The sequence below is a fragment of the Quercus robur genome, chromosome 9, assembly GCF_932294415.1.
Source record: "Quercus robur chromosome 9, dhQueRobu3.1, whole genome shotgun sequence".
NCBI lineage: Eukaryota > Viridiplantae > Streptophyta > Magnoliopsida > Fagales > Fagaceae > Quercus > Quercus robur.
In genome coordinates this window covers 49,965,488-49,993,266 of record NC_065542.1, presented here as the reverse complement: position 1 = coordinate 49,993,266, position 27,779 = coordinate 49,965,488, and the positions used below count along the sequence as shown (strand labels likewise).

General features: G+C 36.3%; 2 protein-coding genes and 1 long non-coding RNA gene across 3 annotated transcripts in view; 1 reads left to right on the top strand and 2 right to left on the bottom strand.

Annotated features, from left to right (window-relative positions):
* The window catches only part of LOC126698900 (protein FAR1-RELATED SEQUENCE 5), a 98,033-nt gene that overhangs the window by 7,799 nt on the left and 62,455 nt on the right, over positions 1-27,779 (bottom strand). The gene's annotated exons all lie outside the window — the stretch shown is intronic.
* LOC126698902 (uncharacterized) lies at positions 11,248-13,166 on the top strand. Its single transcript, XR_007646633.1, has 2 exons — positions 11,248-11,579; positions 12,764-13,166. It is a non-coding gene; the product is annotated as an uncharacterized LOC126698902 (long non-coding RNA).
* On the bottom strand, positions 20,161-21,781 carry LOC126701158 (uncharacterized). Its single transcript, XM_050399280.1, has 2 exons — positions 21,449-21,781; positions 20,161-20,736 (listed from the first exon to the last, which is right to left on the bottom strand). The coding sequence occupies exons 1-2, from the start codon at positions 21,779-21,781 to the stop codon at positions 20,161-20,163; spliced, it is 909 nt and encodes a 302-aa protein (XP_050255237.1).

Genomic DNA, 27,779 nt, shown 5'->3' with positions numbered 1-27,779 from the left:
GAATGACCCATTTAATAAACTGGTTGGGTTAGTGTTCAACTAATGGAACCCGTTTGACCTGATTTACCTGTTTAATTAAATAACATTTTACCAATATACCCTTCAAACCCTAGGTATATGAACTTATTAGTTGTTGTAGTTTTTTTTTTTTTTTTTTTGACATATTATGATTGATTATTTGTGATATTGAGATATGCTTTAGTTTTGAATGATTATTTGTGATGCAATTACTTGTTAGTTCTAAATTTTATATTACAAATATTTGTTTGTTTTTTCATAATTTTTTTTTTCATTTTGATAAAATCTGATAAACAGGTTGACTCGACTGGCTCGTTTAATAAATGGATTGTGTTAGAGTTGAGTAATCTTGACCCGTTTAATAAACATGATGAGTTAGTGTTGACTCATATAGTCAGATACTCTTAAGTTGACACGATATGAACCCGATACGTGAACACGAATTGTCACCCCTACCCACAATCACAATCACAATCACAATGACCAATCTCCACGGTGAGGAGTGAGAGAAGATTTGTGGCAAGGAGAGAGAGAGAGAGAGAGAGAGAGAGAGAGAGAGTAGAAAAAAGAAAATAGAAGAAAGAAAGAAAGTGAGACACGGTCTAAGAAGAAAGAAGAAAGAAGAGAGAGAGAGAGAGAGAGAGTGATAGGAAAAAAGAAAGAAAGAGAGAGGCAGAGAAGAAAGAAGAAGAAAGGAGAAAAAACAAAGAGAGAGTGATAGAAGATAAAAGAGTGAGGAAGAAGAAAGAAAGAGAGAGGCATAGAAGAAAGAAGAAGAAAGGAGAAAAAGCAAAGAGAGAAGAAAAAAGTCATAAAGAGGAGAGAGAAAATGAATTATAATTTTTTTTTAGCATTTGTATCTGTATCATTCTAAATTTGGAACAATACTATTCATCCATGCCAAATACTTTGAAACATCTCATGTGAGAGGTTTTTTGGTGTTTGGTACGCCAAATATCAAATATTTGGCATTTGGCACATCTGATGCTAATGCTCTTAGCCTTAGGTCTTGGTCTAGAGCAAATCATGCATAAAACTTTCTAAGAGCCTTGTAGCTCCACTAATACCTCTTGGTGGTTTAAAGGTGTTGCCTAGATCTCAATTTTCAAATGCCCACTCTCTCAAGAGTTAGGCCCTTTTGGATATACACCACTGTAAGTTTCTTTAAAAAACATTCTCTCCTCTCCCCGTGTGTGTGTTAAAAAATACTTAGTATTCTAAAAAAAAAAAAAACTATTTAATTAAAAAAAACTATATATATGTGTGTGTCAAAACATTTGTAATAATAATAGAATAAATATGAGTGAGAATAAAGATAATATGGATCTTGAACAATCAAATTCCAAATTAAAAATGGGAATATAAATGTTCCTTATTTAGATTTGTTTTGAAAGAAAAAGAAAAGGTGGAATTTGGATCATGAAGAATTGAATTTTACGAAATCCAACTCTTCCAACGTATGAACTCCTCACATTCATAATTTATTCCATTTGATAATTGATTCCCAAAAACTTAATTTATTTTGTTATTATCAATTATTTGCCTATTGCCTCCTTTTAAGTTTAAAGGTTTGTAATTTAAGTTAATTTTACTAGTATGTAACCCCACATTATACATTTTTTTTTTTTTTTTTTTATAGAAAATGTTGAAATTATACATAATATTAGCTTACATCTTTAGATGGATACGTGGCGTAGAATTGTACTCCAATTTAGAATTTAATTAATTTGGACTTTTCGATTTTTATACTCAATAATTTATTTGGCACAAAAATTAAAAATTAAATAACACACATGGCGTACAATTAGATTCAAATTTGATTTTCTCTAAGTTTTGGCTTTATATATATATATATATATATATATGAGAGAGAGAGAGTAACTATTTTTCAATCATATCCTCAATGCAAGACTATGTATTTTCTTTTGAGTTATTATATTCCCACAAGTAAATTCACAACTTTTGTCATAATTATTCTATGTGGCAGATTATGATTGGCATCTTGTCACTTTCACGTGAACCTTTTTTTTATTCACTATTCACAAGCAATCACACGGAGAATTGCGGCAAAAATTATGTATTTTTTTTTGTGGTACTAGAAGTTTCGTTTTCTATTTCCTAAAACTATAGAGGAAGAGAGTATTGTCCATTGCAAAGGGCTACATCACTGATGAAAAGATCTGAAGTGTAAAGTAAGGAATTTTATGAGAGTTTTTATTCTGAGGTCTACATTTGCATTAGCAAGTCAAAAAAAAATATTATGCATCATGTCCTATCAATAAAAAATAAAAATAAAAACTATAAAATATTTATTATGCAATAGGTAATATAAATAAATAAGAATGTTATATTTTGTACAGATTTTGGGAAATTTTGATTTGTACATCATGCACCATGTATGCCAAGAACACTGTGGCTAATTTGTACATTTCCAAAATTTATTTTTGATTACAAATTATTGAGTAGGCAATAGCACTTTATGGTGACCACTAATTTTGGAAGTACAAGTATTTGATTTGCCACTGCAATTCAAATACTCCCATGAGGCTCACCTAAATTAAGAATTGATTTTTAGAACTCGGTTGTTTTCTGTAAGGACACAATTATTCAGCGACCCAAGAATGACATTGGGCTCGTATGTAAAAGGCCCGAACAATATAATTCATAGAGAGTGGGCTAGAAAGGCTGGACCTTGGTCGTTGGATGGCGGTTTAGTCGTGATTTTCGTGGAAGCTCATACGAAGGTAGGTTTGGCCAGAATAGCTAGGCTTCACATCGGTGTAGCTCTGAGGGTTTGAGTCCTCGGATTTAGTCCGAGGAGCATCACATTCTTCCCACTCTTCTTTTTGTGGGATCTTTTTTCCTCTCCCTTCTTTTTGGGATCCCCCTCCCCTTTTGCTCTCTTTCCCTTTTATACTAGTGTTTACTTCCCGTTTAGTGTCCACATGTAAGTTTTGCCTTTTTGGGATATTGACTCGCCCTATCAATCCATACGTCAGAGTGGTTGGGGGTGGTTGGGAAAAGTTAAATAGCATAGTCTGGAGTATGGGCTTGTCAGACGCAGGGCTCCACATTACGGTGTTGGCAGCTTTCTCCCTTGTACTGCTCTTGTACTGAGTTTGTCCTTTTCTTCAAGCGTTTTGTGAGGCGTTGAACGCGAGATCGTCCTCGGCCACATCCTTGGGCTTTTGAGGGACTTTCATCATACGTCCTCGGCAGTAAGGCTCCTCAGCCTAGGCTTTGGGCCCTGAATACAAAGTGGGCTGGAACCTCAAGCTTATTCAAGCTTTTTCATTGTACATTGTACTGTTTCTTTGTACTAATAAAAGATGAATTTGTTTCCCTCTAAATACTTTTCTTTTTTGCGGAAATTACTTTGTGAATGGGTATGCTACATGTGTATTTTCCTTTAATGATACTTAGGATAGAAACCTTGTGACAAAAAACTACCAATTTGAACCTATTGAAACTATCAAATATAATAACACCAATCAATAGCAAATTAAACTTATGAGATTAACCGAGATAACGGTTGAGTGTACCGTAACGCGCATGAAGTAGGTGCCCGAGAATAAGGAACCCAAAATAATCCATCCGAGAGGGTTGTCGAGTAGTGTGGAACTTTGGCCGTGTTTTCGATAATACATGGCCTCTGATCCGAGGACCGAGGTTTGATTGTACCAGGTTGTGCCCAAAACTTGTATTATTTATTTATTCTTTTTTTTATTTAAGTAGTTGGTTTCCCCATAGGCTTGAGTCCGAGGACCATATAAGGCCTTGGTTCTGTCCAAAACTTGTATTTTTTCTTTTAAGTAGTTGGTTTCCCCATAGGCTTGAGTCCGAGGACCATACAAGGCCTTGGTTCTGTCCAAAACTTGTATTTTTTCTTTTAAGTAATTGGTTTCCCCATAGGCTTGAGTACCATACAAGGCCTTGGTTCTGTCCAAAACTTGTATTTTTTCTTTATAGTAGTTGGTTTCCCCATAGGCTTGAGTCCGAGGACCATGTAAGGCCTTGGTTCTGTCCAAAACTTGTATTTTTTATTTTAAGTAGTTGGTTTCCCCATAGGCTTGAGTCCGAGGACCATGCAAGGCCTTGGTTCTGTCCAAAACTTGTATTTTTTCTTTGTAGTAGTTGGTTTCCCCATAGGCTTAAGTCCGAGGACCATGCAAGGCCTTGGTTCTGTCCAAAACTTGTATTTTTTCTTTGTAGTAGTTGGTTTCCCCATAGGCATGAGTCCGAGGACCATGCAAGGCCTAGGTTCTGTCCAAAACTTGTATTTTTTCTTTGTAGTAGTTGGTTTCCCCATAAGCTTGAGTCCGAGGACCATACAAGGCCTTGGTTCTGTCCAAAACTTATATTTTTTCTTTGTAGTAGTTGGTTTCCCCATAGGCTTGAGTCCGAGGATCATGCAAGGCCTTAGTTCTGTCCAAAACTTGTATTTTTTCTTTGTAGTAGTTGGTTTCCCCATAGGCTTGAGTCCGAGGACCATGCAAGGCCTTGGTTCTGTCCAAAACTTGTATTTTTTCTTTTAAGTAGTTGGTTTCCCCGTAGGCTTGAGTCCGAGGACCATGCAAGGCCTTGGTTCTGTCCAAAACTTGTATTTTTTCTTTGTAGTAGTTGGTTTCCCCATCGTCTTGAGTCCGAGGACCATGCAAGGCCTTGGTTCTGTCCAAAACTTGTATTTTTTTCTCTGTAGTAGTTGGCTTCCTCATAGGCTTGAGTCCGAGGACCATGCAAGACCTTGATTTTGTCCAAAACTTGTATTTTTTCTTTGTAGTAGTTGGTTTCCCCATAGGCTTGAGTCCGAGGACTATGCAAGGCCTACTTGTATTTTTTCTTTGTAGTAGTTGGTTTCCCCATAGGCTTGAGTCCGAGGACCATGCAAGGCCTTAGTTCTGTCCAAAACTTGTATTTTTTCTTTGTAGTAGTTGGTTTCCCCATAGGCTTGAGTCCGAGGACTATGTAAGGCCTTGGTTCTGTCCAAAACTTGTATTTTTTCTTTTAAGTAGTTGGTTTCCCCATAGGCTTGAGTCCGAGGACCATGCAAGGCCTTGGTCCTGTCCAAAACTTGTATTTTTTCTTTGTAGTAGTTGGTTTCCCCATCGGCTTGAGTCCGAGGACCATGCAAGGCCTTGGTTCTGTCCAAAACTTGTATTTTTTCTTTGTAGTAGTTGGCTTCCCCATAGGCTTGAGTCCGAGGATCATGCAAGGACTTGGTTCTGTCCAAAACTTGTATTTTTTCTTTATAGTAGTTGGTTTCCCCATAGGCTTGAGTCCGAGGACCATGCAAGGCCTTGGTTCTATCCAAAACTTGTATTTTTCCTTTTAAGTAGTTAGTTTCCCCATAGGCTTGAGTCCGAGGACCATACAAGGCCTTGGTTCTGTCGAAAACTTGTATTTTTCCTTTTAAGTAGTTGGTTTCCCCATAGGCTTGAGTTCGAGGACCATGCAAGGCCTTGGTTCTGTCCAAAACTTGTATTTTTTCTTTGTAGTAGTTGGTTTCTCCATAGGCTTGAGTTCGAGGACCATTCAAGGCCTTAGTTCTGTCCAAAACTTGTATTTTTTCTTTGTAGTAATTGGTTTCCCCATAGGCTTGAGTCCGAGGACCATGCAAGGCCTTGGTTCTGTCCAAAACTTGTATTTTTTCTTTGTAGTAGTTGGTTTCCCCATAGGCTTGAGTCTGAGGACCATACAAGGCCTTGGTTCTGTCCAAAACTTGTATTTTTTCTTTGTAGTAGTTGGTTTCCCCATAGGCTTGAGTCCGAGGACCATGCAAGGCCTTGGTTCTGTCCAAAACTTGTATTTTTTCTTTGTAGTAGTTGGTTTCCCCATAGGCTTGAGTCCGAGGATGATGCAAGGTCTTGGTTCTGTCCAAAACTTGTATTTTTTCTTTGTAGTAGTTGGTTTCCCCATAAGCTTGAGTCCGAGGACCATACAAGGCCTTGGTTCTGTCCAAAACTTATATTTTTTCTTTGTAGTAGTTGGTTTCCCCATAGGCTTGAGTCCGAGGATCATGCAAGGCCTTAGTTCTGTCCAAAACTTGTATTTTTTCTTTGTAGTAGTTGGTTTCCCCATAGGCTTGAGTCCGAGGACCATGCAAGGCCTTGGTTCTGTCCAAAACTTGTATTTTTTCTTTTAAGTAGTTGGTTTCCCCGTAGGCTTGAGTCCGAGGACCATGCAAGGCCTTGGTTCTGTCCAAAACTTGTATTTTTTCTTTGTAGTAGTTGGTTTCCCCATCGTCTTGAGTCCGAGGACCATGCAAGGCCTTGGTTCTGTCCAAAACTTGTATTTTTTCTCTGTAGTAGTTGGCTTCCTCATAGGCTTGAGTCCGAGGACCATGCAAGACCTTGATTTTGTCCAAAACTTGTATTTTTTCTTTGTAGTAGTTGGTTTCCCCATAGGCTTGAGTCCGAGGACTATGCAAGGCCTACTTGTATTTTTTCTTTGTAGTAGTTGGTTTCCCCATAGGCTTGAGTCCGAGGACCATGCAAGGCCTTAGTTCTATCCAAAACTTGTATTTTTTCTTTGTAGTAGTTGGTTTCCCCATAGGCTTGAGTCCGAGGACTATGTAAGGCCTTGGTTCTGTCAAAACTTGTATTTTTTCTTTTAAGTAGTTGGTTTCCCCATAGGCTTGAGTCCGAGGACCATGCAAGGCCTTGGTCCTGTCCAAAACTTGTATTTTTTCTTTGTAGTAGTTGGTTTCCCCATCGGCTTGAGTCCGAGGACCATGCAAGGCCTTAGTTCTGTCCAAAACTTGTATTTTTTCTTTGTAGTAGTTGGTTTCCCCATAGGCTTGAGTCTGAGGACTATGTAAGGCCTTGGTTCTGTCCAAAACTTGTATTTTTTCTTTTAAGTAGTTGGTTTCCCCATAGGCTTGAGTCCGAGGACCATGCAAGGCCTTGGTCCTGTCCAAAACTTGTATTTTTTCTTTGTAGTAGTTGGTTTCCCCATCGGCTTGAGTCCGAGGACCATGCAAGGCCTTGGTTCTGTCCAAAACTTGTATTTTTTCTTTGTAGTAGTTGGCTTCCCCATAGGCTTGAGTCCGAGGATCATGCAAGGACTTGGTTCTGTCCAAAACTTGTATTTTTTCTTTATAGTAGTTGGTTTCCCCATAGGCTTGAGTCCGAGGACCATGCAAGGCCTTGGTTCTATCCAAAACTTGTATTTTTCCTTTTAAGTAGTTAGTTTCCCCATAGGCTTGAGTCCGAGGACCATACAAGGCCTTGGTTCTGTCGAAAACTTGTATTTTTCCTTTTAAGTAGTTGGTTTCCCCATAGGCTTGAGTTCGAGGACCATGCAAGGCCTTGGTTCTGTCCAAAACTTGTATTTTTTCTTTGTAGTAGTTGGTTTCTCCATAGGCTTGAGTTCGAGGACCATTCAAGGCCTTAGTTCTGTCCAAAACTTGTATTTTTTCTTTGTAGTAATTGGTTTCCCCATAGGCTTGAGTCCGAGGACCATGCAAGGCCTTGGTTCTGTCCAGAACTTGTATTTTTTCTTTGTAGTAGTTGGTTTCCCCATAGGCTTGAGTCTGAGGACCATACAAGGCCTTGGTTCTGTCCAAAACTTGTATTTTTTCTTTGTAGTAGTTGGTTTCCCCATAGGCTTGAGTCCGAGGACCATGCAAGGCCTTGGTTCTGTCCAAAACTTGTATTTTTTCTTTGTAGTAGTTGGTTTCCCCATAGGCTTGAGTCCGAGGATGATGCAAGGTCTTGGTTCTGTCCAAAACTTGTATTTTTTCTTTGTAGTAGTTGGTTTCCCCATAAGCTTGAGTCCGAGGACCATACAAGGCCTTGGTTCTGTCCAAAACTTATATTTTTTCTTTGTAGTAGTTGGTTTCCCCATAGGCTTGAGTCCGAGGATCATGCAAGGCCTTAGTTCTGTCCAAAACTTGTATTTTTTCTTTGTAGTAGTTGGTTTCCCCATAGGCTTGAGTCCGAGGACCATGCAAGGCCTTGGTTCTGTCCAAAACTTGTATTTTTTCTTTTAAGTAGTTGGTTTCCCCGTAGGCTTGAGTCCGAGGACCATGCAAGGCCTTGGTTCTGTCCAAAACTTGTATTTTTTCTTTGTAGTAGTTGGTTTCCCCATCGTCTTGAGTCCGAGGACCATGCAAGGCCTTGGTTCTGTCCAAAACTTGTATTTTTTCTCTGTAGTAGTTGGCTTCCTCATAGGCTTGAGTCCGAGGACCATGCAAGACCTTGATTTTGTCCAAAACTTGTATTTTTTCTTTGTAGTAGTTGGTTTCCCCATAGGCTTGAGTCCGAGGACTATGCAAGGCCTACTTGTATTTTTTCTTTGTAGTAGTTGGTTTCCCCATAGGCTTGAGTCCGAGGACCATGCAAGGCCTTAGTTCTATCCAAAACTTGTATTTTTTCTTTGTAGTAGTTGGTTTCCCCATAGGCTTGAGTCCGAGGACTATGTAAGGCCTTGGTTCTGTCAAAACTTGTATTTTTTCTTTTAAGTAGTTGGTTTCCCCATAGGCTTGAGTCCGAGGACCATGCAAGGCCTTGGTCCTGTCCAAAACTTGTATTTTTTCTTTGTAGTAGTTGGTTTCCCCATCGGCTTGAGTCCGAGGACCATGCAAGGCCTTGGTTCTGTCCAAAACTTGTATTTTTTCTTTGTAGTAGTTGGCTTTCCCATAGGCTTGAGTCCGAGGACCATGCAAGGCCTTGGTTCTGTCCAAAACTTGTATTTTTTCTTTATAGTAGTTGGTTTCCCCATAGGCTTGAGTCCGAGGACCATGCAAGGCCTTGGTTCTATCCAAAACTTGTATTTTTCCTTTTAAGTAGTTAGTTTCCCCATAGGCTTGAGTTCGAGGACCATACAAGGCCTTGGTTCTGTCGAAAACTTGTATTTTTCCTTTTAAGTAGTTGGTTTCCCCATAGGCTTGAGTTCGAGGACCATGCAAGGCCTTAGTTCTGTCCAAAACTTGTATTTTTTCTTTGTAGTAGTTGGTTTCTCCATAGGCTTGAGTTCGAGGACCATTCAAGGCCTTAGTTCTGTCCAAAACTTGTATTTTTTCTTTGTAGTAATTGGTTTCCCCATAGGCTTGAGTCCGAGGACCATGCAAGGCCTTGGTTCTGTCCAAAACTTGTATTTTTTCTTTGTAGTAGTTGGTTTCCCCATAGGCTTGAGTCTGAGGACCATACAAGGCCTTGGTTCTGTCCAAAACTTGTATTTTTTCTTTGTAGTAGTTGGTTTCCCCATAGGCTTGAGTCCGAGGACCATGCAAGGCCTTGGTTCTGTCCAAAACTTGTATTTTTTCTTTGTAGTGGTTGGTTTCCCCATAGGCTTGAGTCCGAGGATGATGCAAGGTCTTGGTTCTGTCCAAAACTTGTATTTTTTCTTTGTAGTAGTTGGTTTCCCCATAGGCTTGAGTCCGAGGACCATGCAAGGCCTTGGTTCTGTCGAAAACTTGTATTTTTTTCTTTTAAGTAGTTGGTTTCCCCATAGGCTTGAGTTCGAGGACCATGCAAGGCCTTGGTTCTGTCGAAAACTTGTATTTTTCCTTTTAAGTAGTTGGTTTCCCCATAGGCTTGAGTCCGAGGACAACGCAAGGCCTTGGTTTTGTCCAAAACTTGTATTTTTCCTTTTAAGTAGTTGGTTTCTCCATAGGCTTGAGTCCGAGGACCATGCAAGGCCTTGGTTCTGTCCAAAACTTGTATTTATTTACTTATTTATTTACTTTTCGAAGGTTAGCCCCTCGACGAAGGTGGGGAGAGTTAGCTTGATGTTGGAAGCCCCTAGAGCTGCCCGTGTTATCGGCACTGCGAGGCGTAGCCCCTAGCAGAAATTTATGTCGGAGCAACAACTGCCTGTCGCTGGAAATGGAGGAACCTTTGCAGACCTTTGCTTGATAGGGGCTTGACTCCACCGCCACCTGCGCCAACGCGAAAGCCTTCCCACATACGGTGCCAATTGTAAGGACACAATTATTTAGCGACCCAAGAATGACATTGGGCGCGTATGTAAAAGGCCCGAACAATATAATTCATAGAGAGTGGGCTAGAAAGGCTGGACCTTGGTCGTTGGATGGCGGTTTAGTCGTGATTTTCGTGGAAGCTCATACGAAGGTAGGTTTGGCCAGAATAGCTAGGCTTCACATCGGTGTAGCTCTGAGGGTTTGAGTCCTCGGATTTAGTCCGAGGAGCATCACATTCTTCCCACTCTTCTTTTTGTGGTATCTTTTTTCCTCTCCCTTCTTTTTGGGATCCCCCTCCCCTTTTGCTCTCTTTCCCTTTTATACTAGTGTTTACTTCCTGTTTAGTGTCCACGTGTAAATTTTGCCTTTTTGGGGTATTGACTCGTCCTATCAATCCATACGTCGGAGTGGTTGGGAAAAGTTAAATAGCATGGTCTGGAGTATGGGCTTGTCAGACGTAGGGCTCCACATTACGGTGTTGGCAGCTTTCTCCCTTGTACTGCTCTTGCACTGAGTTTGTCCTTTTCTTCAGGCATTTTGTGAGGCGTTGAGCGTGAGATCGTCCTCGGCCACATCCTTGGGCTTTTGAGCGGCTTTCATCATATGTCCTCGGCAGTAAGGCTCCTCGGCCTGGGCTTTGGGCCCTGAATACAAAGTGGGCTGGAACCTCAGATTTCGGGCCCCACACTTTCTTAGCAAAGATTCTCAATACACAATATAACTTTAGAACATCCAAGTTCGACATAATAGCTATTCAGCAAAAAAAAAAAAAAAAAAAAAAGTTCGACATAATAGCTAATCGGCAAGCCATTTATCCTTATTAATTGCATGAATGGAGAGGAGAAGCATTTTTAAGAGTAACCTTTTCCTTTGGTTATTATCCTTATTCCTATGCTAGTAAAGAAACACTAGAAACACAATTTTTTTGTTACTTGTGAAGATGATAGTTGTAATTATAAAAATAGTCACCAAAATATGACTTTTATAATATAAATTTTTTTGCAAAAGAGAGTCAAAGAGAAATGAAAATCCTTGTCCCTAATTCATTGATTCCTACCTTGTATGTTGTTATTTGGATGGTCATCAAATGGTGTGACCTTAAATTGAGGTAGATTTATGTTAACGGATGTCCTTGACTCCTTGTACATTCATTAAGGAGGCTTCAAAAGGTTCTCACCTACATTTGGAAAACAGCAAAAACTGATAAAAACAAAGAATCAATTGTATTATAAAATTCAATCTTAGTGGGTGCCTCTCCTATCTTTTTTGTTCATTGATTTTATTTTTATTTAAGAAAAATGCTCCAACACCCACCTGAACTTTCAAGTAGTAGCCATAACACCCCCCTTGAACTTTAATTTTAGCCGATATACTTCTTAAACTTTAGACACCTGCCAAATCAATACATCTGTTATTCTTCTATTAATAAACTAACGGAGAAACTCACGTGAGAGGCACTTGGGAATAAAAACCAAAGCTGAACAGCCTGAACCAATGAGAGAGAGGGAGAAAGTTTGGGCTCTGTTTAGAGAGAGAGAGAGAGAGAGGGGAGATGATCCAACCAGAAGTCCATAACCACCTCGGTATCCTCTCTCCGGTGCCAGAGTTCCACCATCGTCTCACTGACTGTTCACAGCTAGTATACTTTTCTCTTTCCCTTTTTTTATTTTTTTGCTGCTCTCAGTTTTTCCAATTCTCCTTGTGCGATTTTTGTTCTTGGTTTGATAGCTGGTTGTGGTGGATTGGGTAGGCTTGGTTGTGGTAAAATGCACATAGTTGGTTGTTTTTCCAATTCACTGCTCTTTCTATGTAAAATGCAATGCTTTTTGAGTATGCTACATAGCTGTTTGATGAAATGCCAAAGAGGGATATGGCCATTAGAGGGGTTGGTTGTTTGGTAGGATTTTAGATGGGTTTGAAATTTCTTGATAATAATTATAATTTATTTTGATGCATTTCTAATAACTTAATCTTTTTGAGTATATTATTATGACAAATCCATTGATGAGAATTTTCTTTGGCACCATATGGTTGTGAGCTAATTGGTGGAAGAACAAGCTGGGCTACTTTGGCACGTTTTCTCCTACATTGAACGATATCCATTATTTACTTGCTACAAATTAAGGTAGTTCATCATGAGAACTACTTCTTTAATACTAAAACAACATTACATATATTAGTAATAATAAACTAGACAAATGATATAATCGGTGGCAGTAAGGTAATCATATTCCAGGATTATCTCTAATGGGGTTTGGTTGATTGGTAGGATTTTAGATGGGTTTGCAATTTTTTGACAATAATTCAAGTTTATTTTGATGCATAGAACTAACTTCTGTGGGTTAAAAACTTCATTTTGATTTTCAATGCTTGTAAAGAGGTGGTATTTTAGAACTTGGTGTGTATATTTTAGCACTTGGCTTTCAAACCTCAATTAGTTAATGGTATAGATGCTGTAATATGTATACCAAATGATCATGTTAAGTTTTTGCATTCAATTCCTTTTGAAATAAGGGAACCTTTTAGTATTTGGGATATTGTTTGTGTCACATAGAATGACTCTTTACATATTTGACTCTTTATTGACTATTTGCAATGAATTATGTTCTCTATATTGTTTATTTAATAAGTGGCAAGAATATGGCAAAACTAGTTTCTTTTTCTTTTCTATTTTTTGGGGGGAATAAAACGGGTAAAAATCTCAAACTTTAAAGGAATAGTTTAGCTTATGGATGGGGAAGTTAGAATTTTCTTTTCTTTTCTCTATATTGTTCTTTCTTTCCATCTCTTTCTATTAATCTTCTTGTTAATTTTGTATTGCAGCCATGGATAAATGTCTACTGTCACTTCCTACAAATTCATCCGATGAGGATGGGAATTCAAGGCCTAGGTTCCATGAGTTTAACCAACACACTGGCATGAAGAATGTATAGCTAACAGATGGACTCAAATTTGTATCACATGTAGTCTTCAAGGAGGCACTAAAGGAGAGGTGTATTACAGAAAATCATGATTAGGAATAAGTGAAGAGTAACAACTAGATGTAAAAAAAATTTCTAATAAAAAAAAAGTGGTTGGAAGATAGGTGCATCCCAAACACAAATGGGTGTTATTTTTTTGAAACAATTTACTATTTGTAAACGCTCATTGTTTTAAGAACAAAATTTCTCTCTAAACTAGTTTGGAAAGAAACTTTTCAAACTTCTTATATATCTTTTTTTTTTTTTTGTGTGAGTTTTGAAAATCTAACCGTTAAATTTCATGTTCCTTATGTTCTTAACATGCATATCAAATTTCGTTTAAATTGGATATTATTTACTGTTTAATCAATAAACTTATTTTGTATATACAATTTTAGATCATAAAAATTTGAAATTTTAACATTTGTTTGATGAGATAGCAATTAATCTTTGATTTTCTTGAAATTTTACATGCATGAAGAATATAATAAGAACATGCAATCTAACGATTAGATTTTTAAAATTTACACTCAATATAGTGATATATGAGGAGTTTGTAGAGTTTTTCTTTAAACTAGTTTGGAGAGAAACTTTGTTCTTGTTTTAATTCATGGTAACTGAGGAGAACATTTTACTAATGGTAAACCTTTTGGTTTGATATTTCATCACTTAATGTATATCAAAGCAATCAAATAAAATGATATTGTCAGTGTTAACTGAGAAGAATGATTTTATTTAACCCATATATTGGCCTATTTTTGATAGGATAAATTTCACTATTTTCTTGATAATTTTCTTTAGCTTTCTCAGTAATAACTAATAAGCTCTCAGGAAATTTCTACTATTTTTTGAAAGGAGAAATTTTCTTTAAATTTCCACATTAGCACTTCAAGCTAGAAGCTTTTTCAATAACTCATACATTAATAGAATTCCATTAATTTCATAAGTTGAACATTATATAGTTGTGAACATTTTTATATTATATTACATCTAATCTAAATAGGTAGGTATATTACATCACAAGCCTTGTTTTTAGGGCTCCTACATAGATAGTCACTGCAATGTATATATAGTAAGCTGGTACTAGAGTCCATATTTACAAAAGCCACTGAAAACATCTCCTCCATGTTGACATGTTGGTAAAATATATTGATATATCCTCCAAGCCACTTAGGGATCCTCTATGTGCATTTCAACTTTGTTCTTCCCCAATACCATACATTATGATCCTACACAACAAAAAAATTAAACAAACAAACAAAAAAAAAAAATTATTAGACTATGCACAACTTAGAAACCAAACACAAGTAAATGAAACCCAAAAGAAACAAATGAACACCCCCCAAACCTGGTACTTTCACCACATAATTCAAAAAAGTATAATTTTGCGTCACATGTCATGAAAATTAATGGCTCTATTCTTAGCTTGTCAGATTAAGACGTAATCTGTAGTTGATATTAGTTCATACTACTAAGTCTAATAAAACCATAATAAAAAATTCATTATGTGTATTGTTGAATTTTTCCTTAACAAAACTAAGTTGCAATTAACAGGACTCCAATAATGTAAGCAAAGAACTTCTAAAGAACAAAAATATATAATTGAATCAATGAAAATGATCAGCATATAGAAGAAATACGTAATGAAATAATAATTTTCTACATTTCATCAACCTCAACTGGATGATTCATAAGCTCATAACATCAAATATTGGTTACATACTTACACCACCAACAAACTCAAGGCCATTTAAAATTATCCTTATCTTCTTTTTCTCTAGTAATCAAACTAACGAAATCATCAATCATCTCCCTTGAACCATTTAGAAGAAGAAAATTTAAAAAACCAGTGTTACCTTTTGAACCACCAAATGTAATACAGCCACTGCTTTTTCAAATTTTCTTTCACAAATCGTTAAAAGAATTACATGATATTATACTAGAGAACAAAATCACCTCACTTGATATGTATAGTAATTTTAAGTCCCAAATTTAACATTTGTTTTATTTTTAATTTCCATTAGCTTATATGAAACAATCAAGCTCACTTATTAATCATCTAACTACACTACATAAACCACATTCACTATAGAAGAGCCAAGTAAACAGTTAATAATAGTAGCCTAGCTTGTTCTCCCACCAATTAGCTCACAACCATATGGTGCCAAAGTAAATTCTCATTAACAGATTCATCATAATAATATACTCAAAAAGATTAAGTTATTAGAAATGCATCAAAATAAACTAGAATTATTATCAAGAAATTTCAAACCCATCTAAAATCCTAACAAACAACCAGCCCCTCTAATTGCCGTATCCCTCTCAGGCATTTCATCAAACGGCTATGTAGCATTCTCAAAAAGCATTACATTTTACATACAAAGAGCAGTGAATTGGAAAAACCATCAACTGTGGGCATTTTACCACAACCAGCTATCAAATCAAGAAAAAAAAAAATCACACAAGGAGAATTGGAAAAACTGAAAGCAAAAAAAAAAAAAAAAAAGGGGGGGAAGAGAAAAGTATACCAGCGGTGAACAGACAGTGAGACGACAGTGAAACTCCAGCACCGGAGAGAGGATACCGAGGTGGTTATGGACTTCTGGTTGGATCATCTCCTCTCTCTCTCTCTCTCTCTCTCTCTCTCTAGACCGAGCCCAAACTTTCTCCCTCTCTCTCAATGGTTCAGGCTGTTCAGCTTTGGTTTTTATTCCCACGTGCCTCTCACGTGAGTTTTATCACTAGTTTATTAACCGAAGATTAATAGGGGTATTGATTTGGCAGGTGTCTAAAATTCAAGGAGTAAATTGGCCAAAATTATTAAAGTTTAGGGGGTATTATGGCCACTACCTAAAAGTTGAGGAGGTGTTTGAAAATTTTTCCTTTTTTATTTTTTAAAAAGACCTATTAACAGAAACCATAATATACTGTGAGCTTATTTACTTCTTTTTTTTTTTTTTTTTTTTTTTTTGCGAGATAAAAAGTGACTATCAAATAAAATGTATAACATGCTCACCATGTTTTCTATCAAGGTCCCCAATGCTTAAAGGCACTTCTCTTTAGAATGTGATTCCTTTAGCTAGGTCCTGGTCAAGTCTTAATTGTTAATAACATTGTGATTGCAATTCCCTGGGAATGTTTTCTAAAAAAAAGGGATTAATTATTGATACATCATTCAATTTCTCACTACCCATTATACTTCTTCACTCTCTTGGAGTAACAAGAAGAATTTTTCTTTAGCTGGTTTATTACAACTAAAACAAGACTGTTTCATTCAGCAAGTAAAAAGTGTTCTGCCGCAACGATTCCATACATCCTAGGCAAGTTCAGCAATATATTGGAAGAAAATTAGGAGAGTTTTATGGTTTGCTACCAACAAGAAGGAGAAGTATTGTTCTTAGTCTTGAAGAAGATCTTAATACTTTTAACCCCAAAAAAAAAGTTACCATTCCACAATTTTTGGGGCCTTTTTATCATAGAGGTCCTATTCGCCGCAGGTCTTGGTCTAGAACGAATCATGCATAAAATCTTCCAAAAGCCTTGTAACTCAACTAACACCTCCTGGTGGTTTAATGGAGTTGTCTAGATTTCAAATGCCCACTCTCACAACTATTTAATATATATATATATATATATATATATATATTTGTGTCAATGGTACATGATGCGAAAAGGTTAGGCACCCCAAGCCAGCTCAGCCATAGTTGACCTTCATATATCCTTGCTTGATTTGGACAGGGGATAGATTTATCCTAGAAGTTTAAAAGTGTGTGTTTGCATCTAGACCTAGGTGTAGTCTATGGGACATGTGAGACACGATATGGAAAGCGATACAGATATGTGGACAAGGAAGCACTGAAATAGTCATGGAAAAGAAACTGATTCATGGCAATGAACTCAAAGAGACAAGGCATGGCATGGAAGACAACATGTTAAGACAAACAAGTGTGTGCATGTGTATACCCAATCATGCATGTACACGGGTACATGCATGTGGTTATCAAATAGATTTGCGAGTCTCACTCCAAAGGATGTTTAACTATTATGAGGAGGGATTATTAATTGAAATGGAAGCTTCATTAATTGATGTGTGTTTTCCCTTTATTAGACTTGAGTTGTCTTGATTTGACATTAAGAGCCTTATGAATTTTAAGGCTTAACAAAGATTTGATGAATTAGGGTTTGATTGATTTGATTTCTGCTGTTACCATTTAGATTCAAATCAATCACCTTAATTAAAACCTTCTTTCAAATACTTCCCTTATATTTGAATAGCCATTTAATTTCAAACAAATTGAATGTTGATTGACTATTACTTTTAAGTTTATACAGTATTGAAGCATTTTAAAGTTTGAAATGTTTGCCTTATTTATGTCTACGACTTATAGTTGCCTTAATGAGTTTGAGTTAGAATTAAATATTGGATGAGAGAGAAGAGAGAGAGTGGATTAGGGTTTGGAGATAGAAAAGAAAATATATTTATATATATATATATTTGGTATTTTGCAATTAATGTCAAACAAGGAAAAAAAGACAAACAGAATATACACTTTAATGATGGGTAAAAGCAAATAAGGAAAAATAATAAAACATAACATTCATGACAAATGAAATAAGAAAGGCAGGAAATTTGATTGAGCCCAAACTGGTGTACACCGTAAGAAAGGTACATGCACACTTGAGACTCAAAAAAGATTTCCAAAAAACAACCAAAACAAGAACCCTAGCTGCATGAAAAGTGCGTATGCCAGGATATGGATGCATTCATTTCTTATCCTATGCATATGCATCTCATGGCAGATTAGGGTTCTTACATGTTCTTGACACAAACAACAAAATTGAACAAAATTAAAGAAACAATATGAAATGTATACATGCAAAACAAAATATTAAGGCTTAAAAATAGCAAAAAATGTAATAAAAACAAGAAGTGAGGAGGAGAATACGGTTCATGGAAAATATTCACATCTCCTCCTTGTAGCACTTACAGTGATGTAGTTTTAACCAGACCCTCGGGCAAAATCGACCACTGCAGCTATGTTTGGGGGAGAATGAGTTGAGCGACTTGATTAGGGTTTGCTAAAAGGCCTTAAGTAGTATCATTGCAAGCTTAAACCAAACGAGAATTCAAATATGGATGAGAAAAAAATTACCTTCAAATCAACAAGGATTTGAAGATCAACCTAATGCTTAGCCCTTTGCCCTTCTAGCCTTAAAACTCTAGGTTTAGGTTTTATTTGGGAATTTTGGAAGAGTTTTGGTAAGGCTTAATTTTTTGACCCCTTTGGATGTTGAAAATGGAGATATTTATAGGGGAAATGGGTAGTTAGGGTTTGACGACACATTTGGGCAGTCAGTTGATCAGGCTGGTTGCCCTAGAATCTCATCAAAATGAAAATTAAGTGATTTTAGGCTTGTTGTCCAGAGAGTGCTCGCCACAGATTGGGTGCATACACATCATATACCCAGCGTATGCAGTCTTTGTAAGCCTAGGCCAAATCAAATCTAAAATTGTCTTTTGGGCTTTGGGCTTCCCACATATTTTTATTATTGGGCTTAGGCTTGGACTGTATAGGGTCATGTTTAAGCTTGTCATCCTTATTGGGTTCCACACACGATGCTGATTATTTTGGTAGCGATTTGATTTCTCATCATTGGAACCAAGGGGCTTGGATATAGGTCGGAACGAAATGGGGTGTTTACAGTATCATTGTATATATATACATTTGTGCTATAGTAATTACATGAATTTGTAAAAATGCATTTAGGGTTATTTTACACAATTACTGTAGCACAAATGTATTTTTGCACAATGATGCATAAACTAATGTGGGTGTATTTTGGATTTGATTGGACAAATTTGGAGTCTTATGCTATCTTACCACTAATGCAAATGCTATAACAATAAAATTAATATAAAATTGTAGGGAAGGGGGCCGAAAATTTTAGAAAGATGAGGAACAAATATAAAATTGTAAAAAGTATACCTATATATGTATATAAATATATATATATATATATAAATTTCCTAAGACTAGGGTGCTCGGGCCAGATTATGAAGTTCCATCAGAGGAATGTATTAAAAAAATTCTACAACATTTGCAATACTAAGATTTTTGGTATACTTAGGCAAATCAACAATAGTAAGAGTGTTGAGATCAACATCTGAGACCCATTATTTAGTCCCTCTAGCATATTCCTAGGTTGCACCGACACGTGTCGGACATCGATACCAGTAAGACTCGCCTAACTCCGGTGTCTGAGCGATGATTTTTTTTTTCGCTACTCCAACATAGCGGCGACGCTGCGCCAACACGGCGTGTGAAGGATTTTTAGCTCCACCACGGATCAGGTCACCGACACAACGCCGATCTCAGAGTTCTCTGCTTTTTCTTCTCAGCCTCACATTGCTGCTACTACTGCTTTGTTCTCTTCTTATTTTAACTTCATCTTCTTCTCTTCCCTTTTTAGTTTTCTCTTTATCTTCCTTTCTCTTGTTTTATCCGCCTCCACCCCCTGAGACTTGAATAGTTTTTTACTAAGGGTGTATTTGGTTGCTGTAAAACGTTTTCCGAAAAATACATATTTTCTGAAAATGCTAATTTCTGGAAAAGGAAAATGTATTCAGGCTGTTTGGCTGTCTCGGAAATCGTTTTATGGAAAATCAATTCCGGTGTTTTGTTCGTCCAAATATTTTACGGAAATCGTTTTACGGAAAATCAATTCCTGTGTTTGGTTCGTCCAAACATTTTACGGAAAATACTTTACGGAAAATCAATTCCCATGTTTGGTTCAGTCAAACATTTTACGAAAAATAAAATTCGTTTTTTACGGAAAATCAATTCCGGTGTTTGGTTTGTGGATCATTTTACGGAAAATATGAAATGTGTTACAAATTCAAGCACCTGCATTATCTAGACAAACCTGTAACAGTACAAAACTAATCATCCACTTCAACATCAAAAATAATCATTCAAATTCAAGAACCTGCATTGCCTAGACATATCTGTAACAGTACAAAAATTATCATCCACTTCAACATCAAACATAATCATTTGAATATACCCATAATATTTATATAAAAACAACCACATCAATCGTTCACCATTGGCATTACACCTCCATGGTGTACAAAAATGATACCTATTCGTGGTATCTGAATAGTACAAATACATAATTTGGGCAATTGTATCATCCCAATAATACAAAAAAGTACATATATAATACATTGGTAGGTCAATACTAATACTACAACAAAAGTTAATTCCTAAATCTACCATCACAGTCAACATGAAATAAGCAAATCAAATTTGTGAGAAAAAAATAACCATCTAACCACAGCTTCCTCAACCTAGCATTCTTGTCTAAAAATCCACGTGCCATCTTCTCATTTTCACACAGATGGTCGAAGGCAGTAGCGAGCATATCTTCGCTATATCCATCCGCCATCATAGCCATTACCTCATTGTACAAAGCTATGTAATCGACCGGACCCCGATTGATTTCTTTCAGAGCGACAGCTATTTCCTTCAGTTGATCAGACAGATCAGTCAGCACACTATCATCAGCATTAGAAGCTGCACACCCTCTTTTGCGGGACTTGGAAATTCCTGACCTAGTGGTAGATGATTGAACTGCATTCTTCCCTTTTTCAACCACACATTCCTCCACATTATCTGCAACAAACTCCGCACTATCCCCATTCTCTGGCTCATTTTCGATATCCACATAGGACTTAGAAAAGCCACCTGTGGCTGTGTCCTTCCCCACAACAATCGCTAATTCATCATAAAAGTCAATTTTTTTGTTCAGATATTCTGCATGCTTTTGATGTGCCTGTAAGGAAGAAAGGAACGTATATAACAATGCAATAATAACTTCACTCATAAATTCAATATAAAAGACTATGAAATAACAATTAAAGCAAATACTCCATACTTTTTCCTACATTTTCTCAGTAATCAAACAAGTAATGCAAGAAAACTCTCAAATAAGGATTGAACAAGTCAATACATTGTGCTACTATTATGCACACTTCACTGCTAAGAGAGCCCAATTAAAAAAAAAAAAAAAAATATATATATATATATATATATATATATATATATATATACAACAGCAAGCACAAATCTTTTGGTCAAAAACTTTGTTTTCTTTCCTTCACTTTTTCCTGGCAACCAAATAGAAAGATCAAAGAAAACAGTGGGTCCTTAATTTCCTATTATTCCCAAGTCATTGCTGAAAAAAACCCATTAAAAAATCACCTTAAAAAGAAAGTATCAATCTTTTCTTTACTTTCCCAACATTTTATTAGCAACCAAACAGAGAACCAAAGAAAATTGTAGCTCAGACACATATACACATATAGATAGATGAAAACACATAGGTATGTATAGATATAATACATAGCTAAGGTGACATGAAAGTTATATTTGAAAAACCTTATAAAAGCAATGAAATCCTAAAAAGAATGACACTATAAATTTCATATAAAAGGTAAAAACATATATTATCATCTATATTAAGAAAATATAGTTGGAAGCCATACCATAACTTCTTCTTGGTATGTTTTAGCGTCGCAAGTTATCATTTTCAGATTTTCGTCCCAACCAAATCCACTCTTCTTTCTAAGAGTTTGAATAGTGGACCACATGGTCCTTAGAGTTCGCATCCGATTGTCAACATAGGATGGGTGGCACTTAACCCCGAATTGGACCGTTATCTCCTTCACTACAAGAGCAAAGGAGCCGGCCCTAAAAGTACTAGAGGGCTTATTGCCCTTTGCAGCCTCCTCTGTAAATATCCTAAGCATCATCTCATGCATGGGTGGCAGCCACCTAAATTGCTTGCTGCTGCTAACTTTTTCTTTGCCCTTTGACATTACTACATATGAAAATAGTATAGTGAGAGTAGCATTTAAAAATGAGAGTAGCATTTAGTAATTACGCTCGGAACATGAACAACAAATCAAACACACATACAACCACGCTTATAAATGTGCACAACAGAATGAAACATGCTAACTATGGAAATGACAATGTAATACCATCAAATAACAATGTAATGCTACAAATACTTTTTCATTACACCACCAAAAGTCTATAGTAAATACATTGTCTTTACAAAAAACGAAAAGAAAAAGTACATTACAATCATAGAAACCTAAATAAAGTACTACTCTCCAGTCCTGGTATAATCAGACCACATGGCTTGGCATATCTCATCTCTCTTAGCATTCCATGATCTACTATCTTCGACGGACTCCCGACGTGATTGTGTTTCTTGTTGGTGGTCACTAGACTCTACTTGGTTCATTGCATCTTCCATAATATGGTCATTTGGTTCAACCCCCATAATGTGATTATGAACCCCACAACACGCTAACACTACTTTCACTTAGGTTGGGAAAGACCAAAATGGTTCTGCATCCAACACTCGAAAACGTTTTTTCACCACTCCAAACCCTCGCTCAATGGTAGTTCTCAATGAAGAGTGTCGGAGGTTGAACAATTCTTGCGCATTCTCAGGAGGACGATCACTAAACTCTTTCAAGTGATATCGCACACTCCGATAAGGTGAAAATATTCCATTTTTATTACCATACCCAGCATCACCAAGATAATATTTACCTACATATATTAAAAAATAAAACCAAATCACTGCTATGCTTAGGAAAACGCACAATATTTATTAAACTAATAAAACAAAAAGGTGAAGTAATCGTATAATCCCATCGGGAATTGAAAATCCCCCTGGCCTAGCAAATGCATCATTTAACACACGTGAATCATGTGCACTGCCTTCCCATCCAACCAATACATAAGTGAACTTTAAGTCAAAACTAATGGCAGCTAACACATTTTGCGTGGTTCCATCTTTACGACCACGAAATCTTCCTTGTATTTCAGGTGGCACAGATGCACGAACATGTGTACCATCTATTACTCCAACACAATCCTAATTTTTGACAAACATAATGGTTTAAAATTACATAAATCTTCACAATTTACAAAAATACACAAGTCGCAATATTTACCTTAAAATATGGGTAAAAACTTCTGCTATTCCTTATCTCTGGAGGTGTATCTTCGCTACGCAATCTTATTAGAGCTCTATATAATTTCAGGACCCCTTAAGGACGACCTTGAAGTATCTATGAACAGTCTCAGTTGATCTATAGATCCGACTACCCATTACACGAAACCTCACATTATGACCAATAATGTGTAAGAAAATGAACACTTGCTCCGTAACAGACATGTGAATAGTTAGACGTACGTGCTCCCCCTCAGTGAGGATGTGACATAAGTGGTGGAAAGCTATAGGCTTCATCCTAAGTTGATTCGCACAATGTCTCTCACTTCCATGCAGAACACTATTTATGTATTCCTCTCTCTCGGCGGCATGGTTAACATAAGGCGTCCTAGGCAGTTGTCTACGTCTACGTCGCAATTTCCTTAACAATGCAACCCCCACAAGGAGGACAAATGCAACTGAGGCAAGAATTACGGCTTTGGTTTTTTTCTTCATCTAACAAAATCACAAACATTGTGGTCTAAGAGGTATGTAAACAAGTATGCTATTGATTACACCATAAATAAAATCAGCCACAAACATAAAACATCCAAACCATATTGATAACGAGTACCAAATCACCTTGCATTCTATTTACACTATCACAATACCATCACATTGATAATTGCACATTGATATATCACAATACCATCACATTGCATTCTATTTACAATCAATATTTACACTATCACAATACCATCACATTTATAACTGCACATTGATATATCACAATACTATCACATTGCATTCTATTTACAATCACCTATATAACCAAAGCACCTTCAATTAAGGTTTAAACACACACATATTCTACTACAAGAACATAATAACACCAAGCATGGGTGAAGCTCCAAAATTTCTACACATAACCCAACTAGCCAAATTAAACAAAAAATCACAGCAAAAGTTCTACACATAACCCAACTAGCCAAATTCTAAAAAAAATCACAGCAAAAACCAATCATGCATAACCAGTCAAGCTCCAAAATTCTTAAAAAAAATCAAACCTCAAACCAATCGGGAATAACCTGCAATCAGAAAAGCCCCAAAATTTCATATGCATAACCCATAAATACACAGTTTAATAAACAATGGATAATTAAAAAAATTAATAAATAAAAACAAGTAAATAAATAAATAAATATTTATATAAATAAATATATATATATATATATATATATAATGCAGAGATCAGATCGGGAGGTGGGTCAAGAGGATGGGTTGGACCGGTGAGGTGAGTGGATCGGAGGTGAGTGAGTGTGTGGATTGGACGTGTGTGGGTCGGAGGTGAGGTGAGTGTGTGGCAGTCAACCGGTTCCGGAAAACTCACCGTGAGTCTGTGTTTGGCTCGGTGATCGAAGTGGCTGGACCGGTGATCGACTGGCTGAGCTGGATCGGGTGCGTTGGTCTGGATTGGTGTGAGTTTGAGCTCTCACTCACCGTGGGTCTGCGGTGTTTGGCGTAGTGATCGTCTGGCTGAGCTCGGCGTGACCGGCGTGAGGTAGATCGGTGTCGGTGGCTGGATCGGAGCTCTCGTTCTTTCTCTCGCTCGTTGGCTGGATCGGAGCTCTCGATGGCTGGATCGATCGGAGCTCTCACACTTGATCTCGCTCGTTGGCTGGATCGGAGCTCTCGATGGCTGGAACGGAGCTCTCGTTCTTTCTCTCGCTCTCTCTATGTTGTGTTTTGCGTTTTTTTCTCTCGCTCTCTCTATGTTTTGCGTGACCCGGAAATGATTTGAAGTGAAAATGAGAGTGTAAAATCATTTCCGGGTCAAAGGGGAAATTTCAGTCAACAGGAAGTCATTTTTCGAAAAATATCATTTTCCGTTGCTGTCAAACACGCGAGTTTGGGGGAAAATGATTTCCTAAAACCATTTTCTCCCAAAACAAACGCACCCTAATTGACACACTTTTTGAGGAATTGACACTGGTTTGAACTGTGAAAGTTTAACAAATAGTGAAAATTTGAATGTAACTTTTTAACCATTCAAACTCTCTTTTATCACATCAATCGGTAGCCAGTAAAAGTCACACTCACGTGTTCAAAACTTCAACTAAAGGCTTTATTTTAAAATTCATTTTTCTTTTTATTTTAATTGTCTAACTACATTTAAGATCTATTTAAATACTGTTTATTGTTGAAAATTGAAAATTGAAAACAATGTAACAAAATAATTTTTAAATATGTGAATAGTACTGTGAGACCCAATTTTAATAAAAATTTTACTGAAAAGAGTACTTGTAGGTCTCATGAACAATACATGGGACCCACTAAAAAGTCATACGCAGATACTAAAATAATTTTAGTGCAATCCAAACATAGGCTTAATTCTTTCTTTTTCTTTTGTAAATGTATATAATTACGTGTAACTTATTCACTTTTAAAAAAATAAACATATATCCCCTCAATATTATTATTATTGGTTATTTTGGTTTGTACTCTAAACATTTTATGTGTATTATTCTACTACTTCGGGTGTTAGTTTACTTATTTGTAGTTCTTACATAATTTAAATGTTAGACATAAACGTATTTTATGTCTAAAAATATTAAAAAATATGCTTAAATATAAAAATTTGATTACTTATTTAATTGCCGTACCCACGCCGTGTCGTACTCTTATTTTTCAAAAATTGTCACACCCCCATATCCGTATCCGTGTTTGTGTCGGTGTAACTTAAGCATATTCAACATGTGTATCATGTAATGAATACCCCTCCATGATATATTATATAAACATATCAAATGGTGGATCCATATTCAACGCGCTACACACACATATAAATGCATTTATATGTGTGTTCAGTGTCAATGGTTGTAGTCCAACCGAGTGGTCCTTGTATTGTGCTTTGTCCCTACTGTATGTTTGGATCATAATCATTGCACACAGTTAATTTACCAATTAAAAATGTTCATTATTTTACACCATTCACACAGCTCATCATCACCCAAGAGGCTCACCCACTAAAATTAAAAAACAGTAAAGTAACCAGAACTAGGCGTTTTATTTAGTTGTTGCCATGATGGTTGATGTTGTTGGGTATACCAATATAAAATAAATGTTTGCACATGAAAGTATGTCTCCAACAAGAGTATTTACGTAAACAATTTGGCAAAAAAATAAAAACATTTTATATCCACTAGGAGCTTTTTTGGGCATGTTATTCATTACTGACATAATATACAAGTTATTTGTAAATGACACAGGGTGTCAAAATGTGAAATCTAAAGCCCAAAAAAACATGAAAAAAAAAAAAAAAAAAAAAAAAAAAAAAAAAAAAAAAAACCTCCAACAAACCCAATAAAAAAACTCCAAAAATCCAAACCCAATGACAAAAGCAAAATCCAAGAAAAAGAGAGAAAGAGAGCTTAAAAAGAAGAGAAGAAAACTGACTTCAGCATCGCCTAGAGCCTTTGATGATGGAGGCAATGGTCTGGGTTCACGATGGATGTGAGTTGAGGTTCTGGCCTCTGGGTTCACAGGAGCCGTAGAGCTGGGTTAGGGAGGGAAGGTTGTAAGGGTGAGGGAGTTGGGTTAGGGTGGTCGTGAGGTTTGGGTTTTGATTTTTGAGTTTGGCTAAAAACGGCGTCATATAATTAAACTTGAGTTTTGTGTTCTTACTTTGGGCTAAATGACGCCGTTTTGATTGTGCCAAGTGTTCTCTTATTTTTCACTAAAACGACGTCATTTGGGGCTGATTTGGCACAAAATAAAATACGTCAGTATATGATATGTCACTTAACAGCAGAAACTAACCACAGGAGGGGTGTGAATTGTTAACAGAACCAAACATTAGTGTAAAATCAAATTTATGAAATTTTGGGGTGTAAAATTGAAACAATCCCAAATTTAAGGAGTGTAATTTGCAATTTATCTTAATTTTTTTTTTTTTTTTGAATTTAGGTGATGTTGACATGGAAATCTAGATAGACATCTATATGTCATTCAATTAATATTTTGTTTAGACTATTAGTTACGTCAACATTTTTCATCCATAGTTTAACGGCAGTGACCATTTTGACACAATACCATAAAGTTAGAGGCCAAATTAACACATTTAAAATGTCAATGACTAAATTGAAATACAACGTAAAGTTTAGGGACCAAGTTTGTAAATTACCGTAGAATAAATATGAGAGAAAATAATGAGAATCTGGATCTTGAACAATCAAATTCCAAATTAAAAAGGAGAATATGGATGTTCTGTATTTAGATTCGCTTTGAAAGAAAAAAAAAGGCGGAATTTGGATCTTGAAGAATTGAATTTTATGCAATCCAACTCTTCACATTCATAATTTATTCCATTTGATAATTGATTCCCAAAAACTTAATTTATTTCACTATTATCAATTATTTGCCTGTTGCCTCTTTTAAGTTTAAAAGTTTGCAATTTAATTTTTTTTTTAAAGTATCTATTTTTCAATTATATCATCAATGCAAGACCTTTTTTTTTTTTTTTTTCAAATTAAAAATCAAGATTTATGTAACTTAATTAGTATGCATTTTTAACATATATTCAAAATTAAATACTCTAAATTATCAAATTGTTAAAAGTTATAAAAAAAAAAAAGAAAAAAGAAATAGAGGGGGGTGGGGGATAATGTTAGCTGTAAACAACACATTAAGTGTATCATCGTGCTATACCTAACCTGCAGAGTGCCAACTGCCGGCTGGGTGAAGTTGATAAAAAAAGGCAGGAGAAAATGTAACGTAAGTTCACAGGAGAAGGAAATGACGTAATAGTTGCAGTGGTCTTTTATATATTGCAGTGTTCTTTTATAGTATCTCACAATCTCACCGTG

Excerpts from the sequence above, each read along its gene's own strand:
- LOC126701158 (XM_050399280.1), bottom strand. The coding sequence starts at position 21,781 with ATGTCAAAGGGCAAAGAAAAAGTTAGCAGCAGCAAGCAATTTAGGTGG. Across the intron at positions 20,737-21,448 it reads CATACCAAGAAGAAGTTATG|GCACATCAAAAGCATGCAGA; the intron begins GTATGGCTTCCA and ends TCTTCCTTACAG.